Raw genomic sequence first — 20744 nt, forward strand, 5'->3', positions numbered from 1 at the left:
TGCGGGTTGTGAAGGTGCTGCGCCTCCCTGACCCCTCACTGCGGGTTATAATCCTGTTCTAATGACGGACTGTGTGCGGGTTTTTTGTGAGGGTGAGATGGCTGATGTCTAGGGTAGTTGTTACGGTGCCGCCAGCCTGACAAACTGAATGGCTGAATTCTGAATGAACCAGCCTCTTGAGTGGGGCTGTGCGGCTGTCCCAGCGGAAGTGGTTGCTGCGTTTCCGGGTCGGGGCTCTGGACCGATCCTGAGGACGACGAGGCCGTGGCTCGGCGCCGCTTCCCGGTAAATGTCCGCCTTTCGCATCATTCGGTGAGGGGAGCGGCTGGGCGCTTGCCCCTGTCGCGGCTGCAGCCCTCTCGGCTGCCGGTGAATAAATATCGGAGGCTGGGGGCCTCCTCCGGCCGCTTATTTCCCTGGGCCTTCCCCCACCCGGTCTCCTCCGGTTCTTGACCGCGGGCATCGGGGCCCCCGGCCCGGCTTTACTCAGGGAGCTGCCTACCCTCTCTCCACGTTGACGGGTCTTTTCAGGCCATTAGGAACGTGTAGGTGAGAGAGGAACGGGTTCAATCACCACCAAGTGGTGCTGGGGACACTGGCGTTTCCTCACTGAGCCTGCTCCCAGGGTTGTTGGGTTTTAATCTGATGTAGCCCATACAGTTGCAACTGTAAATGTTAGGTTAACTCAGTGGCAGTTTCAACTGTTAGAAGATGGGTTGAGACCAACTTCCACTTCAGGATTTGAGTTCTGCATTGCAGTGTAGGGTTTTTTTTTTTGCCTTTACAACATAGTTTGCAGAAACGATTGACTGTTCACATGGGAAGTCCATTTGAGGTCAAAGGGAACAGATTAAGACCATTCATTGTTAAAGAAGGACCAAACTGTTAGTGACGAATGCAAACCAGAAAATACCTTTAAGGAATTGACAAGTTTTTCTGGTACATTCATACTTCTATAGATTGGGATTTTTAAAAAAAAACGCAAATCGTCTACAGACCATGGGCATAAACAGGTTATTCTTCGGATGACAGACTGTGACCAGCAGGGTACATCAAGGAACAGTGCTTGGCCACACATGTTCACAATCTGTTCCAATGATTCGGATACTGGGACCAAATGTATTTCCAAAGATGCTAATGTTATGAATCTATGTAGGAAAGTAAGTGTGAGGAGGATGCAAGTAGGCCTCAAAGGGACTTGGTTAGACTGACAGAATAGGCAAGAACATGACAGATGAGAAACAATGTGAATAAGTGTGAATTTATCCATTTTAAAAAAAAAACAGAAAAGCAGCGTAATTCTTTAAATGGTAGTAGAAAGTGTTTATATCCAAATATTGTCCTTGCACAATTAACAAGCAATTAGAAAGGCACATGGAGTGTTCATAACAGGAGGTTTTGAGTACATGAATACAAGTTTTGCTGCAGTTGTCTTGAGTATTGATGAGATGACATCTGGAGTATTTGTAAAGGTTGACCTCATTACATGATGGAAGTATTTACCTTGCCATTAGAGTGCAGCAGAGACTGATCCTTGTGATGGTGGAATTGTCTTATGAGAAGAGACTGAGAAACTGGACCATATTTTCTAGAGTTTTGAAAGATGAGAGATGATCTCACTGAAATTTACAAAATTCTTAAATGGCCGGACTGCATGGGTGTGGACAGGATACTTCCTCTGTTTGGGGAGTCTATAACCAAGGGAATGTGGCCTCAGAATAAAGGGTAGACCATTTAAGGCTGAGATGAAGAGGAATTTCTTCACTTGGAAGGTAGCGAATCTTTGAAATTGTATACTGCCAAGGACTGTGGAAACACAGATATTAAGCATGTTCAAGCCCGGAATAAATAGACTTGTAGGAATAAATGACATCAAAGGAGATGGCGAGAGTGGAGAAAATGCCACACAGATAGATGATCGGCCAAGATCTGTCTGAATGGTGGAGCAGCTCAACAAGCCAAATGGCATACTGCTCCTCTTTCCTCTGCTCCTATGGAATGAAAGACATTTGGATACAATATATTGACTCGATCATTGCACTGAAGTTGTGTGGACTGAATATTGGAAATCTTCTGGTAGTTGATTTGTAGACTGGAATCAGAAGCAAACAATTGAACAGAGTTGGGTGATAAGCACACATAGTTATTTGTGATGGTGAATTATTAACATTCTAAAAATTTAATAAAATTTTCAATTCTAAAAAGGTTGAATAATAGGACCTACTTAATCAGCGATAGTAAGAACTGCCGATACTGGAGTCAGAGATAACACAGTGTGGAGCTGGAGGAGCACAGCAGGCCAGGGAGCATCAGAGGAGCAGGAAAGATGACGTTTCAGGTTGGGACCCTTCTTCAGAAATCTGAAGAAAGGACCTACTTAATGTTGTGTATTGTAACTTAATTATTCTTATAGTAGTTTTGTAGTGTAGGGAACTGGATTGTTTAGTTTTCTTGATGTGTATTTATACTAAACAGTTTCTGTGTATTTTGCAATCAAGAATTTAAACTTGTGCCTTCAGAAATGAATCATCTTTTTGCTGCTTAATTCTTAAGGAAACATTGACGTAATGGTACTTCACTGGACTAATAATCTAGTCACCCACGCTAAAACTCTGGAGATGAGAGGGACAAGTCTTACCACAGGAGCTGATGACATTGAATTCAATTAATAAATCTGGAACTAGTCTGATGGTGATTGTGAAACCATTGTAAGAACCCACCTGGTTCACTAATGTCCTTTAGGGGCCGAAATCTGCTGTCTTTAACTGATCAGCCTACATGTGATCTAGTCCCACAACAATGTAAATACCAGCCCTCTGAAATGACCGAGTAAGCCATTAGATTCAAAGGCACCAATGGATGGGCAACCAATGCTGGCCTTGCCAGAGGTGCCTACATACCATGACAGTGTAAGAATTAAGAGAATCAAATTGCAAGTGGATGGAAAGGGCACAAAGAGAAATGGCAAAATAGTGTGTGTTATGGAAAAATTGACTGTAGAACAGAAATAAACCATGATTAGACTGAAGGGTGCTACTGAATGTGTAGCAGGAAGAAATTCCTCTGAACGTTGGGCAAGACTGGCAGGATTTGAAGATGAAGCCAAGAATTGTGTAAATGATATTAGCTGAGCTATACTGGTCTCCCATAAAATGAATATGCACAGTCTAATACATGATGGGATTACCAAGATTCTATTATATTGGAGAGTTGCAGCAATATCTTACACAGCATCTTGAGCCTGTAATAAATAATAAGGTGTTTTGCTGTCATCTTATTTATAATCTGTATTTACTTGTGTGGATAGGTTGTTTCATGAAGAGTTCAGTTGCCAGAAAAAATGTTTAGGGGGTTCAAACTGTAAGTGATTGCACATTTAACAAACTGGTGGTGAAATTACGTTTTAAAAATTTCATGCCAGTTATGAGCAAGAACACCAGGCTTGTTGCATGTTTATATTAAGTTGTTCTATATGCAGATTGCTGATCTTACCCCCACCACCCCCCCCAACCCAATAAATCAAACCTCCGTGGTAAAGCTTAGACTTGTTGAAGAATATGACCTCTCTTTCTTTAAACAGTGTACAAATTTGGAATTAGTATGAGCTTAGATCAGTCCCACATCTCAACATTGCTGATTATTATGTGACTATAAATGACTTTTTATTTACATTTCTTAAATTTAAGGTATAGATTAGGTCACAGAGTTGTGTTTACATGGCCAATTATGGATAGTATATAAAAATAAAAGCATGTACAGGGTAGATTTACAGCATGTATCACCTAAATATACATGCTTTTCTAAACATCAAAAAACTGCAACTTTGAGGAGAGGGTCAAGATGATGGGGCTATCACCAATGAAGAAGGGAAGGTTAAATGCAGATTTATTCAACTGTTTTTGAATGGTTTTCATTGAGTAAATAGGCAAATAACTTTTCAGCCAAAGGAAATAGTATTGACCAAGGACTATCAAATTAAAATTGTGATTTAGGAGCAAAGGAACAATTTGGACCATTATTGAAACATGGGATGTTTTGATCTGTGGAGTAGTTAAAGCAGTATCAGGTCCACCTTTTAAGGGAAGAGTGGAAAAGTATTTGAATCAAAAGAGACCACAAAATTTGGGATTAATTTATGATCTTTTTGCAGATTCAGCATAAGCTGCAATGAGACAAATGGCTCCCTCCTATGCTGTAAAATATGTCTAATTTTTGATAAGCTGAAAACTTTTCATCAATCCTATCTAGGCCATACATTCCATGAATGAAAGTTAACAATGTTCAGTGTGATCATGGCTGATTGTCCAACTCCAGTGTCCTGTGCTTTTCTTTCATTCACAAGATCTGAACGTTACTGGCTAGGCCAACAGTCATTATCCATCCTTAATTTTCCAGAGGGCAGTCAGAGTCATACAGCCCAGAAATAGACCCCTTGGCCCACCCTGTCCATGCTGACCAGGTTTCCTGAACTGAACTAATCCGATTTGCGTGCGTTTGGCCCATATCCTTCTAAACCTTTCCTATCCACATCCTCATCAAAATGTCTTTTAAATGTTGTATTTTACACACCTCTACCACTTCCTCTGATAGCACATTGCATATACGCATCAAGCTCTGTGTGAAACTGTTGCCTTTTGGGTCTCTTTTAAATCTTACCCCTGTCACCTTAAATCCATGCTCTCTATTTTTGGACTTTCCTACCTTAGGGAAAAAACATTTGCTATTCACCTTATCTATGACCTAATGATGTTTGTGGGTCTGTAGGCCCAGATGAGGTAAAGATGGCAGTTTCCGCCCTAAAGGGAACCAGATGAGTTTTTTCTGACAATCAGCAATAGTTTCATGGTCATCATTAGACTCTTAATTCCAGATTTTATTTTATTGAATTCAAATTCCACTGTCTTCCATTGTGGGATTCGAACCCAGGGCATTATGAATCTCTGGATTAACAGTCTAGCGATAATACCCCTAGGCTATTGTTCCCACTTTCTCCCCATTCACTTTGTGATCCCTTTAGCCCTACGAACTGTATCAAACTCACTCTTGTAAACATTCAGTGTTTTGGCCTCAACCTCTTTCTGGGGTAGAGAATGCCACAGTCTCACTACTCTGGGTTGCAGAAATGTCTCCTCAAATAATGCCTTGTAACAAAATGAATGTCATCCTTGTAAAAATAGGGCATGATTCTCTGCAAGGTGTCTCAGCTGCAGGTTCCAATCCAGGCAATAAAGAGGATAAAAGTACAAAATCAATGAAAGGGACATATATACTCTGACAAGTTGATAAAATTGCCATTTTTGTAATTTTGGCAACATAATCAGCAGCTCTTGAAGGTTTAACACGTTGTTTGAAGTATTTTATTGATGATTGACTGTTGCCATCTTTTGAAACTTTAAACCAAAGTCTGCCCTCTCAACTGGCTGTAAAAGATTTTCCAGTGATGGTATTTCAAAGAAGGGCAATTAAGTCAAACCCCAGTGTCCTGATCACTATGTATCCCTCAACTAACATCAAAAAAGCAGATGATCTGGTTATCATCCTATTAATGTATCTGGGACCCTGTGCATACAACAAGTTGGTCAGCAAACTTTCTACATTACAAGAGTGACCGTGTTCCAAAAATACTTCCTTAAAGCCCTTTGTGACACTTTGACCTCAAGGGACGAACTATCGAAGTACAAGTTTTTTTTATAATTCAACTGATGTATTTTCGAAATGTCCGTGGATCGTAACATTTAATTAAGCCAACAAATTTGAAGTTTTGTCTTGAGAAACAGGGCCAGTGGATATATTTCAAATAGGTTTGGACTTAAGTAAAATTTGGGAATTTAAACAAATTATTAGGCATCAAGTGAGTGCCAGCAATGGTGTCTCATACATAATTGTTCCTATAAATGTATTTTTAACAGTTAAGACTTTGTATCCTATTTTTGCAAATCGTAGTGCAATGCTCTTTTAAATAAAATGTAGAAATGTTTTCTGTGTGTCACTTTAAGGGAAATTTAATTTTTTTTCCAAATAAATGCTGCTCCAAAGACTAATGTATGAATTTTGAACAAATGTCAGTATGGTTTTATTGTGGTCAAATTAATGAGAAAGCAAGTAGTGTACTATTTCTTGCAAGCTTCATTGACACTGTTTATGTTGGACTTCAGGAAGGATGTCAGCTGTTGTTTTTTTTTCAAATTGAGTTTAATTGTAAATGGAGCAAGTGTGAATCACCATACCAGTGCTGTTTTTAAAAACAGATACAAATTGTGTAAAGCAATTTTTAAAATGCTGTAAACTGAACTGGTAATTTCTTTCCTTTGAATTTCTTTTAACATAGGATATACATATTGCATATAATGTCAGATATAGAGCTCATTCAATAATTGTAAATTACAATGTTCTCTGCTTGCTTCTGCAGTTGTTGCGGGGGTAGGGGAGAATTAAAAGGAGTAGAGTCGAGACTTTTCCTGACTGTAAAGGGGTTATTTTGCAGACTGTTTTCAGATTGCTCATGACATTCAAATCATATAGACTGCCCACCATTTCACTTGGTACTTGTCTGCAACATTTATAGAGTCACACTGCATGGAAACAGACCCTTTGGTCCAACTAGTCCACGCCAACCATGCTCCCAAACTAAACTAGTCCCCCCTGCCTGCGTTTGGCCCATATCCCTTCAAACCTTTCCTATTAATGTACTTATCCAAATGTCTTTTAAATGTTGTAACTGTACCTGCATCCACCACTTCCTCTGGCAGTTTATTCCACAAACGAATCACTCTGTAATAAAAAAGTTGCCCCTCATGTCCTTTTTAAAAGTTTCTTCTCTCATCTTAAAAAAAAAACTCCCCCTAGTTTTGAACTCCCCCACCCTATGGAAGAGACACTTGCTATTCAGCCTATTTTTGTATCTCAAACCTTCCATTCTTGGCATCATCCAGGTAAATATTTACTGAATTGTCTCCAATTTAATAGTATCTTTTCTATAGCAGGGCAACCAAAACTGCACACAGTCCTCTGGAAGAGGCCTCATCAATGTCCTGTAATACCTCAACATCACATTCCAACTCCTACACTCAAAGTTCTGAACAATGAAAGCAAGTGTGCTAAATGCCTTCTTAACCACCTTGTCTACCTGTGATGCAAATTTCAAAGAATTATGAATCTGAACCCCTAGATCTCTCTGTTCTACAACGCTACCCAGGGCCCTACCATTAATTGTGTAAGACCTCCCCTTGTTTGTTTAACCAAAATGCGATACCTCACATTTCTCCAAATTAAACTTCACCTTCCAGTTCTCAGCCCAATGACCCAATTGATCAAGATCTCTTTGTAATCTTAGATAACCATCACTGTCCACTATATCACCAATTTTGGTGTGATCCACAAACTTACTAACCATGCCTCCTATATTCTCATCCAAATCGTTTATTTAAATAACAAACAAAAGGAAACCCAGTATTGGTCCCTGTAAGACATCACTGGTCATATGCCTCCAGTCCAAGAAACAACCTTCCACAACCACCCTCCGTCTCCTACCATCAAGCCAATTTTGTATGATTGGCAAGCTCCCATGTGATCCAACCCTATTAATTAGTCTACCATGTGGAACCATGTCAAGGGCTTTACTAAAGTCCATATAAACAACATCTACCACTCTATCCTCATCAATACTTTTGGCTACTTCATCAAAAAAACTCAATCAAGTTTGTGAGACACAATTTCCCTTGCACAAAACCATGCTGACTGTCCCTATTCAGTCCATGCCTCTTCAAATGCACGCAAATCCTGACCCTCGGAGTTCCCTCCAACAACGTACCACAACCGATGTCAAGCATACAGGTTTGTAGTTCCCAGGCTTCTCCTTACAGCCTTTCTTAAATAAAGACAGAACATTAGCCATCCTCCAGTCTTCCAGCACTTCACCTGTGGTTATAGATGATACAAATATTTTTTGCTAGGGGCCCCACAATTTCTTCCCTAACTTCTCTCAATATCCTGGGACACACTTGATAAGGTCCCAGAGATTTGTCCACCTTTATGCTTCATAAGACTGCCAGCACTTCCTCTTCTGTAATGTGAACTGTTTTCAAAACATCAATATTCATTTAGTATCTTTCCTGTCTCCTGAGGTTCAACTCATAGATGACCTCATTGATCATTAAGGGGCGCAAATCTCTCTGTCTCTCATTGCTCTTTTGCTGTTATTGTACTTATTGAATCTCTTTGGATTATCGTTAACCTTGTCTCGCAAGGCTATCTCGTATGCCGTCTTTGCCCTCCTGATTTCTCTCTGAAGAATGCCCCTGCACTCTTCAAGAGATTCATTTGACCCCAGTTGTCTATATAACTAATATATGTTTATTTCTTATTCTTGACTAAAATCTCCATATCTTTATTTATTCATTGCTACCTAATCTTAACCAGCCTTACCCGTCACTCTAACAGGAACATAATGCCTCTGAATTCTTGTTATCGCATTTTTGAAAGCCTCCCACTTGTCAGTCATCCCTTTACATGAATTCTTGTCTCATACCATTAAAATTTGCCTTACTCCAATTAAGAATTTTAACTTTTAAGGAAGGCTTATCTTTTTCCGTAACTATTTTAAAACTAATAGAATTATGATAATTTCTGATCAGGAAACACTGAAACCACAAAGGTTCACTATGATATGGCTGCAGTTTTGTTTTTATTCTTGTGTAGCAACTTCCAGGTGTCCCAGTTTTTGACATTGATATCATATGCATTTATTGTTCTATGGAGAAATAGAACAACCACATTGCACATATTGAACATAACAGTCCTGATGAAGGGTCTAGGCCTGAAACATCGACTCTCCTCTGATGCTGCCTGACCTGCTGTGTTCCTTCAGCTCCACACTGTATCGACTCTGACTCCAGCATCTGCAGTTCTTGCTATCTCCTTGCACAAAGACTTGTTGTTTGAGAGGAATGTAGACCATAACTCAGTTTCAACAACCCAACGAAATTCGGCATTTCTGATAATATAACACATATTGCATGGAAGTAACAACCTGTATTTTATGCAGGAGGTGAGAGTTCAGGTTGGAGGAAAGGTTACCCTGACTGCAGTTGCTTTACCAGCCTTAGAACTTGGACATAACTTTGGGGATGTCCTGTCTCAGTTGCATCGAGTAAATTAAGTTTCAAATGGCTGTAGTGCCTTTGTTTTTTAAAAAAAAAAACCACAATTTTGTGGAAGTGCATTCTGAATCAGTTCTGTATCAAAAGTTATTTGTAGCTGTTCTGTAACCAAATTCATAAAGCACATTTATTCCAGTTTCACCTACTTTCTGCCATCAACTTGAAATATTCTGGTTCTGAAAGCTATATTGTTTTATTCCTCACGCGAGTAGCTTTAGTAACTAACTGAACTGGTTGTCGTCTTCACATCGCTGCTCGCTGTTCATTAGATTGATGTATGTTTTCTTGAAATTCAATTTGCCCAACAACAAAATTTGTTGATTTGCCATCTATATTGTGTTGCCTGTGCAGGATTATATTAAGATGGTGAATTAGCAGTGTTGTAACAACGTATTGAGTTACTCATGGTTATTTCAAATTCAAAAATGTTAGAAGCTATAACCAAATAAAATATAACAAGGCACTCATTTAACTAATTTATTGGAGTTCTTTTTGAAGGAGTAAGTTGTACTTGAGATAAAAGGAACAAATGGATGTTTTGTACATAGAGTTCCAGGAAGGCATTTGATAAGGTGCCCCAAAAGTTATTGCAGAAAATAAGCTCATGGCACAGAGGATAACTTACTGGCGTGGACAGAAGATTGGCTGGCTAACAGAAATTAGAGAGTGGAAACAAATGGGTCTTTTCAGTGCTGGGGCCTCAACTCTTTACAATTTATATAAATGATTTGGGTGAAGGGACTGAAGGCACAGTAGCTAAATTTGCTAATGATACAAAGGTAAATAAAATCTAGTGACTTATGAAGAGGACATAAGGAGCCTACAAAGGGATACAGGTTTGCTAAGTGAGTGGGCAAAGATTTGGCAAATGGAGTACAATGTGGGAAAATCTGAAATTGTCCATTTTGGCAGAAAGAATAAAAAAGAAGTACTTTATCTAAACAGTGAGAGGATGCGGCGAAATCTGGGTATCTAAGTACGAGTTGCAGGAGGTGAATATGCAGGTACAGCAAGTAATCAGGTAAGTGGGGGAACTGAATGCCGGAGTAGGGAGGTTATTCTTCTGTTATAAGGGACATCGGTGAGACCGCATCTGGAGTGCTGTGTTCAACTGGTCACTACTCACAGAAGGATGTCAATGCGTTGGAGGCAGTTGAAAGAACGTTGACTAAACTGAGATTTGGAGTTCATGAATAGCCTTATGAGGAAAGGCCAGACAAGCAAGGTCTGTATCCTGTGGAGTTTGGAAGAGTCAGAGGTGACTTGATTGTAACATAAGATCCTGAGGGACTTGACCAGGTGATGTTGAAAAGATGTTTCCTCTTTAGGACCATCTAGAACTAGGGGGTCATAGTTTAAAAATAAGGGGTCACTCATTTAAGACAAACTTGAGGAAAAAGAATTTCTGAGGGCTGAGAGTCTTTGGAATTTCTTTCCTCAAAAACCAGTAGAAATAGTACCTTTAAATATTTTTAAGCTAGGTGTAGATTCTTGATTTCAAGGGGATGCGTGATTATCAGGGTAGAGTTGATGCTAAAATATAATCAGCCATGATCTTGTTGAATGGTGGAGCAAGCTTGAAGGGCCAATTCTTGTTCCTTGTTTGTATGTTTTCCTCTGCATTACGATCCTACACACATCATTCTAGCATTCAACAGGAACTGGGAAATCAATATTTTCAAAACGTATTTGTTAGATCATTTTTGTAAGGATGTAGGAAATGTACCAAGACTCAGGTTTGATTGTGGAGGGTTTTTTTTTGGTTTGGCTGTTGTCCATGCATGTTTTTGTATTTTGATACAAAGATTAACATTTGGCATGTGATGATGTTGTGGTAATGTTATAGACTAGGAATCCAGTTCTCTAGACTAACACTGTCGGAACACAGGTACAAACCCACTGCAGCAGTTAGTTGAATTTAAATCCAATTAATATATGATGAACTGTAGGGACCCTTTGAAGCGCTAAAGGTCATAGGGACCTTGGTATGCATGTACATCAATCCATTAAGGTATTAGGACAACTGGATGAAGTGGGTAAGAAGTCATATGGTATACTTGCCTTTATTAGCTGAGGTATAGAGTTGAAGAGCTGGGAGGTTATGCTGGAACTGTATAAAATGTTGGTTAGGCCACAGCTAGAGTATTAGCAGGGATGTGATAGCATTGGAGAGGATGCAGAGGAAATTTACCACGATATTGCCTGGGCTGGAGAGTATCAGTTATGATAAGAGATTGGACAGGCCGAGGTTGCTCTCCTTAGAACAGAGGACATTGCAAATGTACGTGATTGAGATATATTAAATTAAGAGGGGCAAATAAAGGGATGACACAAAGTATTTTCCCTTGATGGAGATATTTGACCAGGGGCACAGATTTAAGATAAGGAGCAGAAGATTTAGAGATAAAGAAGAATGTTTTCAGTCAGAGGAAGGTGGGAATCTGGAATTCACTGCTTGTGAAGGTGGTGGAGGCAAAAACCCTCATAACATTTAAGAAGTATTTAGGTGTGCACTTGGGCATACAAGGCTATGGGCCAAGTGCTTGAAAATGGGTTTGGAATAATTAGGTGGTTGTTTTTGGCCTGTATGGATGCAATGAGCTGAAGGACTCTTTTGTGTGCTACAGATCTCCATGGCTCTAAATCTATAATTGATTGGTAGTCTCTGTATTGGTGACTGTGAAACGATCACCAATTGTTCTAAAAACACATCCAGTTCACTAATGTTGGCACGGTGGCTCAGTGGTTAGTGCTGCTGTCTCACAGCGCCAGGGACCCAGGTTCAATTCCAGCCTGGGACAACTGTCTGTGTGGAGTTTGCATGTTCACCCCGTGTCTGCATGGGTTTCCTGTGGGTGCTCCGGTTTCCTTCCACAGTCTAAAGATGTGCAGGTTAGGTGGATTGGCTATGCCAACCAGCGGAGAGTTTGCCTCTTGATAACCATTGATTCTAGTTTTGCTAGGGCTCCTGGATGCCACACCCAGTCAAATACAACCATGATGTCACCTCCCCTCTGGAATTCAATTCTTTTGTCTATGTTTGAACCAAGGTCAGGAGCTGAGTGACTCTGGTGGAACCCAACCTTGACATCACTGAGCAGGTGCTGCTCAATAGCACTGTTCATGACACCTTCCATCACTGGAACCTGGAGTACCTTTCAGACTTGAGCAATCTCTTATAATGCCTTTGATTCAAATATCTCAAATTTTAGATCACAAGCTAACTACAGTGAGGACTATTTGAGTATCTCAGCAAATCCATTCGGAAAGACTGAACAGACCCCCAATGTGACCTGCCTGTAAAGCATGTAAAACAACACTTTTCACTCTACCTTGGTACATGTAACAATTCAGTGTCACATTGATTCTCAAATGATTCTGTGGTGGGAAGTATTTAAACTCGAGGGATCCAAAATTATGCTGACCATATCCTAACTTGCATGAAGCACTATGTTCAAATTCCCATTGTCACTTCCCCTTTCTAGCTCTGTAGTCTTCACTAGGCCTACAAAAACAAACCTGTTCCGATAGTTGCGTCTCATACATCCTACAGCTTCATTCATTCCACTATTAGTGGCCATGCCTTCAGCTGTCTAGGCTCTTAACCTGTAGAATTTCCTTCCTGGACAATTTTGCTTCCCTACTACATAACTCAAGGCATTTCTAAAGTATGAGGGAAAATATGAATGACAAACCAAAACATAGAGCAATTAGAAGAATGCCAAAAGATGTGTTTTTATGGAGACCTTTCAAAAAGATGATGAGCTGTATCAATTTTAGGAAGATAACTCCGGAACACTGTCTGAGAACAGGAAGAGATGAAAGGACAGGGGTACACAAGAGGTTGGAATCGGGTAAAAGAGTTTTGGGAGTTTGGAGTTGTTTTGGGAAAATTGAAAGCATTAGCAGATGTAAATAGAAGGATGAGAATTCTAAATTTGATGCCATATAGATCAGAATAGGTGGCAACAATTGTCAAAGCAACAATCTTCCAATGTGGAGCAATCACCATGATTTGCCACTCTGTTCCTACTTTTCAAAGCTACAACCTAACGCTGTATTTCTGGCCTGGATTTCCAATTCATATTCTTCTGAAATGCAAAACATACCTGAAATCCATTTGTTCACTCCTAGCGCAGAACAATCAGGGAAAAACATGCCACCACACCCTGTTTTTACAGCACTAACTGCCATATTCTGCTAAGTAAGAATTCAAATGCCCCAAAAGGTGTAATAAATGTGCTATTTCCAGCCATAATAGTCAATAAAGATGTTTTCAAAAATAATATCTGTAATTATTAATTAACTTGTGACCAGCAATTTTTTGTTCTCCAACTGGTCACCCACCAAATATTCATGCCGCAACACCCAACTCCTGGAAGTGTTCACATCTTCCCGTCAGTGTTCACCCCACCCTTTAAGCCTAGTGTTCGCCTCCTCCCTCAAACCCTTCCCACGAGTGCCAACCCTACTCCCCTGCTCTCTAACAGTGTGCATTGCTACTTCGATAATGTTTTTGTTCTCCTATGGCCCCCCTCACTCAAGTGTTCACCCCATCCCTCACCTTCTACCAAGTTGACACCCCCTACCCCAACAGCACCACTCCTTCCCTGCAATGCTAACTCTTCTAACATTGCCCAGGAAACCCAGGGGTTGAGGTTGAGAGAGAGAGTGCAGAATGGGGTGAGCATTTTCAGTGACATAGTGTGGGCTCTGTGTCTCTGGTGCAGAGGGGTTGGGGGACTGGGCAGGAGCAGTGTGGGGAGGAAGAGAGAATGTACATAGTAAAGGGAAGGGGGGTGCAGTTGACATCACACGGATGGGAGGTGAACATGACCGGATATGTGGTGGGGGATGGGGCATTAACGTTAATATGATTTTTGGATTGTTTTGATATTCCAGCTGATTTGCTTATAGTTATAGTATACTTATAGTATAAACTACCTTTATACCTACATTTAGAAACTCTAAGTAATTTCATGCCAAAAGCAGGCTGACAATGGGTGATGTAGTTCAATTCTCTATGCATCTGGCCAATTCCAGAGCTATCCAAGCAGAATAAAACCAGCAATCCAAAGTTTAAGTATGTGTGCTTATATGGCACTTCCTCAGGGTCCCACCTCAGCAATGCAAATTTACTTGGACACTATTCCCCACATCATAAGATTTGGGCATATATGGATAGAATACAGTTTTGGATGCATTGTAGTTCACAAAGAAAGGGAGACCAGCTAATAGAGCTGTTGGAGGTACCAAAATAATAGATGGAAGTTTCAACAGAACTTCGGATGTCAGTAACCTGCTCCAACTTGGTTAGATATTTTACTTAGTTAATTCTTGTTCAGAAGAATGAGACAGCCGGTGAGCTTTCAGTTTGTGTTTGTACACATTGTCTGAAAGCAGTTATATTTTTGTGATGCATAGATTGCATCTCAGCAAGTTTGTATGAAGCACTGGGAAATGCTTCTTAATTAAATGATTACAATTTCATTGTATCCAGGCTTCTTTCTGGTTTGTACTGCTGTGCTATAAATTATCTAGATATCAGTGCTATCAGCTAGTCACTTTTGTAAACCACGTGAAGTAATTGCAAGAAGTATCATTCTATTATGATCTTTTTGTATAGTGCAAAAACTTCTCTATTATTTAAAGATCATATGTTTCTTTTGTTTTAAACTTCTAGGATCCTATTTGAAGATTTTATTCAAACAATCGGGAGCTCATCATTTTAGTGAAAATGGGCAAGTATTATCCTGGTACCTTTGTTGGATGATGTGTGTATTTTTTCTTAGATCAGTATATGCTGCATACTGCATGTTGAAGTCTGTTTAAAAAAAGATCAGAACCTCATTCTCTAACATTTGGGTACCTTTTTAATCACAATGCTTATTAATAACCTAGATGATGTAATAGGAAGCCTGTTATCCAAAATTGTCAATGACACAAATATAGACAGCCTTTTAAGTGGAGTAGATGGAAGTATGAAATTACAAAGATGTTGACAGATTAGATAAATTGGCAAAACTGTGGCAAAGAGATTTCATTGTGCAGAAGGTCATTGACTTTAGATTCAAGGGGATAGAACTTTCTACTTTAATAGATCATTTTCTTTATATGTCAAACCTACAAGTGGGTCAAAGGAAGATAGATGAAGCTATATCTCTGATCAGCCTTGATCTTATTGAATGGCAGAATAAGATATTTTCTAATCAACCTGTTCAGAGACGTCTCTAATGCAGGTGGGACTTGAACCAGGCCTTCTGATTCAGAGGTATGGCCACTACCACTATGTGACAAGAACCCGCTGAATGGCAGAACAACCTTCAGTGTATGAATGACCTGCACCTGTTCCTACATACCTAGTTCACTTTCAAATACAACCTCAGTAGGTTGTAAAATGGTCCAATTACTGCTTGCTTTCCACTAAGAATTCTGGAAAATAGCTTGATTTTTTTTTTTTTGTTTAGCAAACCGCATTTAATCTCGTGTAATTTTTTATAGGGCTTAGGATAAAATATATAGTTTTAGTAGTTTGGTACAACATTAGTGATTCTGAATTTTACACTCATCCTTAACAAATAATGAAATTTAATAAATTTAGTACTTTTTGATTAGGCACTTAATTATGGGGCATGAAATTGAAGTAAGTTGTATAACTCCGTTTGGTTCACCAACACTTTTCAAGAAATAGAATTTGCCATCCTTGTTTTGGTCTGAATGTGACTCAACGCCAACACTACATGATTGACTGTTACACTCACCAGACAATAATTTTGCATTTCGAATGTCACCTAGAAATTTAAAACATTTTGCTTTGAAAGTATAATTGAATAGATCAGGTTTTCTGGTGCCATATTACGCTTCCAGGCCCACTAATTCACATTAATTTAGTCATGCTTCTGAGATTAGGTTAAATTGCTTTACAGCTCTGTATTGAACTGAGACTGTGAGCATGTTGTTGCTGACCTGGGAAGATTTGGTTTTTAAACTATCAATCAAGTATTTGGAACCAATGTGCTGGCCATCAGATGGGAAGTAGAATTCATCCTCATTCCAAACATTTCTTCCTTCACTTGCAAATTGTGTTGCCTGGTATCTACAAATATGTATATAAAATAATTTAAAATGTGCCATTTGGTCGAAATGCTGAAGCATTAATATAAAAATATTTAATCGTCTTACACAACAAAGCTGAAGCATTAACATAAGATATTTAATCATGTTATACAACAAAGCTGCCACTGTCCCAGAGGACCATAGGGCTGATCTCTCATTAGAGAGAGATGACTGGGGCTTACTGTAACCTGAGGGGCAACATTGGCTCACCCAGCAAGGGAATTGAACCCATGCTGTTGGCATCACTCTGCATCACAAACCAGCTGTCAGCCAACTAAGTTAAGCTGCCCCCAAATAGTAGGATTGCGTCTTTGCTTCCAGGTGACATATTTCAACCAGCATAAACATTCTGTTCGTCTCAGTGTTTTGCAATGATACAAAATGCTAAATAAAGTAACTACCTAAACTTCTAAATGAAATGTTGTATCCATGAGGGTATTGTACGTTGAATCTGACGGCATTTGCTCCTACAGTGGTCTACTACTTCTAAAATTTTATTTAGTATTTGTCTTTTGAGTATTTTATAGCAGAGTTACAAGTTTTAAAGTTGCAATGGGCACTGACAATTCTGACATTAGAACACTTGTACTCCTGACCTGGCTATGCCCTAACCAAGCTAATCCAGTACAGTCACAGCACTGGCATCTGTCGGACAATATGGGAAATTGCCCAGGTATGCACTGTCCTCAGAAATTACTGCCCCATCAATCTATCTGGATCCTCAGCAAAGGTATCGTCAATATGCTATCAAGCAACAATTACTCGGCAATAACTTGCTCACTGATGCTCTGTTTGGGTTCTGCTAGGACCACCAGCTCCTGACCTTGTTAAAGTCTGGGTCCAAACATGGACAAAAGAGCTGAACTCCAGAAGGTAAGGTGAGCATGACTGCCTTTGACATCAAGGCAGCATTTGACCCTGTGTGGCATCCAGGTGCCTTGGCAAGACAAATGTCACTGAGAATTGGCGAAACTTATCGATTGATTGGAGCTATCGTTTGGTCAAAAGTGGAAATGTCCACTGATGATTTCACAATGTTAAGCAGCATTCGCGACCATGAAAATATTGAAACTGTCCGTGCCCAAATGCAGCAGCTCCTCAGCAATATTCAGGCTTGGACTGTTAAATGGCAAGTTACAATCAAGCCATACAAGTGCCAGGCAATGACAACCCCTTCTGCAACAAAAAACCTGCCTGATTCCTAAAGCCTCTTCACTATCTACAAGGCACAAGTCAAAAGTATGATAAGATACTGTCCACTTGGTTGGATCAGTGCAGCTCCAGTAACATTCAAGAAACTTGACACCCTAGAGAAGAAAGCCACATACTTGATTGGCACACCACCTAACACCTTTAAAAATTCACTCCCTCCACTACTGATGCATTACGGCATCGGTGTGTACCATCTACAAGATGCACTGCAGCAACTCATCAAGACTCTTTGGTCACCACCTTCCAAACTCAAAACCTCTAATACTTGGAAGGGCAAGACCAGCAGATACATGGAAACACCACTAAGATTCAAGATCCTCACCAAGCCCCAGTCATTGCTGAATTGGAACGGTACTGCTATTCCTTCATTGTTGCTGGGTCAAAATCCTGATCTTTCTCCTTCAAATAACACTCTGGCTGTACTGTCACCACATGGGATTCAACAGGACAGCTCAGCACCACCTCCTGGAGAGTTAGGAAGTGACAATAAAAGCAGGTCTAGCCAGCAGTGCCTACACACTGAATAATTAAAAGGTTAGTTACATTTGATCTGTTGTAGTAACATTTGTTTCAAATATAGAAATCAGGTAAGGGGTACATTACAGTTAACTATTTCAATCTTAAAATTGCACATTTCTACAAATTTGAAACCTGTGTGCTTTTTTTTATTCATTCACGGGATGAGGGCGTTGCTGGCTAGGCAGTATTTATTGCCCATCCTTAATTTCCCAGAGGGCAGTTAAGAGTCAACCACATTGTTGTGGGTCTAGAGTCACATGTAGGCCAGATCAGATAAGGATGGCAGTTCTCTTCCCTAAAGGACATTAGTGAACCAGATGTGTTTTTCTGACAATTGACAATGGATTCACGGTCATCATTAGATTCTTAATTCCAGATACTTACTGAATTCAAATTCCACCATCGGCCATGGCAGGATTCGAGCCCGGGTCCCCAGAACATTAACTGGGTCTCTGGATTAACAGTCCAGCGATAATACCGCTAGGCCATCGTTTCACCTTTGAGTAATGCTAGTATGTATTAGATTTGAAAGAATTTAATTAAATAAGCTGTGGAAAATTTAATTAAATGTTGTGTTGACATTTTCCAGATGGAGAAGAGAGGACCTATGGTGGCTGTGAAGGCCCTGATGCTATGTATGTAAAGTTAATCTCCTCTGATGGCCATGAATTTATTGTAAAGCGAGAACATGCATTGACCTCTGGCACTATTAAAGCTATGTTGAGTGGCCCAGGTAAGTTGTGTGGTCACTTAATTATCTGCAATTAATAACATGGGGCAGCTGGGTCTGAGAGTCTATACGTTTAAATTTCTAATTCTGAATCTACTTTCCCTCCACTCTGTCCACCCCCATCCAAAAATGCCTCCTTGAGGATTAGGAGGAGAATTTTCTCTAACCTCATCTGTCCGGATTCCTGATTGAAATAACACAGGAAAAAAAATCTTCCACCCAACCTCTCTCACTAGACCCTGTTATGAAATAAACTATTTGCTTTGCATGATTTGCTTTTAAAAGTTGTGATATTTAAGAGACTTCTGTATGAATTGTCAGAAATCAGACAACACCAAGTTGTAGGCCAACAGGTTTATTTGAAATCATAACCTTTCAGAGCATAGCCCCTTCGTCAGGTGAAGCCTGTTGGACTATAACCTGGTGTCATATGATTTCCAACCTTGGCCACCCCAATCCAACACTGCCACCTCCACATCATATGAATTGTCAATATGGGAGAACCATGTATATATATAATTAGTAACACAACAGCATTACAGCTAGCTGTACTATTAAATATTTTAACCCTGTTTGTAGGCACTTCATATCCCCATGCTGTAATTTACAACAAATGTTTTTACAGCCGAAACAAACATGCATGATTAACCTTAATATCCTTCAGAATTTTATGTAGTTTTCTGAACAAAGTAAGTAGAGGCAGAAAGTGGGCATGGTTTATCACAGTTTATGTTCTGAAATTGTTTGTGAGAAAATAACGTTAGGAGATTACTACCATCTTCAGATTTCACGAAAGTGAACTTATGACTATAATGAAACTACAACTTAAAATATATTCACTGGCAGCATTGGGATTGTGAGTAAGTTTATTTCTAACAAAATCCTCCCAGTTTCTGTGCAATGAAGTCCATTTTGCATGTTGCAAAATATTGTCAGCTAAATGCACATACAGTGCTTTAAAAAAAAATCCTTATCCATAAATGTTTAAGGTTCAGTTTCTATTGGAGAATGAATGTTGTATTGGGAGCTTTAATAACGTGACAGTTTGACATCCTTCCCAGTCATTTCGGTTGAACTGCATGATTTACCAAAATGCTGAAGAATATGTTAAAATTTTTGCACCGAGTACCTCGGGCAACAAAAACAACTTAAATGCTGAAATAATGGATTAGCCATCTGAAAAACGGGTACCGTTGATGTGTTGCATTAGTATGTTTATTATAGATATTGCTGTTTCTGAGTTGAATGTAGTTTCAGATCTATGGTTAGTTACAGACGCATCTCAACCAATGATATGAAGTGTTTTCAAAAATGGATTTTCTTCTGATATTTCTCTGCCTGACCACCTAGCTAATTTGCCTTAGCAGCAGTGATTGCCATTCTCTTGAAACTCCCTTGAGTTTTCAGCTCAATGCAGAGTGTGTGTGTGTGTGTGTGTGTGTGTGTGTGTGTATGCCTTAAAGAAAAAGTAATAAATTAAACAGATTTCCTTTACAGCAACTCACACTTATTCTGAGCTGTACATTATCTATGAACATACCACAGAAATTCAGCTAGCAACAATTAACTTTGCAAATCAAATTGTCTATTGGCTTTTGGCATTTATTTAAATGCCAAAAGCCAATAGACAATTTGATTTGCACTAGTAATTGGTTTTACTGGAAGTAGAAGTAGAAAGTGGATGTGGTTAAGCATGGTTTATGTCCTGAAATTGTTTGAGAAAATAATGTTAGGAGATTGCTGTTATCTTCATATTTCAGCATTTTCGTATATGTATGTTTAAAAATCAACTGACAAAATTCACTTTGAACTAATTAGTTATGTAAAACTAATGTTATGTTGTGCATTCATGACCAGGTTAGCAGATCGGAAACAATCAATGGTTGGCTCAACAATCTTTAAATCCCCTTTTGCCATAAAAGAATTTTGACCATTCTTTTTCTTTTAAATAAAAACCGAAAGAACTGCGGATGCTGTAAATCAGGAACAAAAACAAAGTTGCTGGAAAA

At 39.4% G+C, this 20744-nt stretch overlaps 1 protein-coding gene across 2 annotated transcripts in view; it reads left to right on the forward strand.

The window, feature by feature from the left end:
- Window positions 1-152: 152 nt before the first annotated feature.
- The window catches only part of LOC109929894 (elongin-C), a 24234-nt gene continuing 3642 nt past the window's right edge, over window positions 153-20744 (forward strand). Inside the window, exons 1-3 of one of the 2 annotated variants that reach the window (XM_020529464.2) lie at window positions 153-285; window positions 14842-14899; window positions 18595-18738. In XM_020529464.2, coding sequence (XP_020385053.1) covers window positions 14896-14899; window positions 18595-18738 — 148 coding nt within the window. In that variant the 5' untranslated portion in view covers window positions 153-285; window positions 14842-14895. Of the gene's footprint in view, window positions 313-14841; window positions 14900-18594; window positions 18739-20744 lie in introns of both variants that reach the window. The other variant, XM_020529465.2, reaches the window with a different exon arrangement.

The sequence above is a fragment of the Rhincodon typus genome, chromosome 4 (assembly GCF_021869965.1).
Source record: "Rhincodon typus isolate 14 chromosome 4, sRhiTyp1.1, whole genome shotgun sequence".
NCBI lineage: Eukaryota > Metazoa > Chordata > Chondrichthyes > Orectolobiformes > Rhincodontidae > Rhincodon > Rhincodon typus.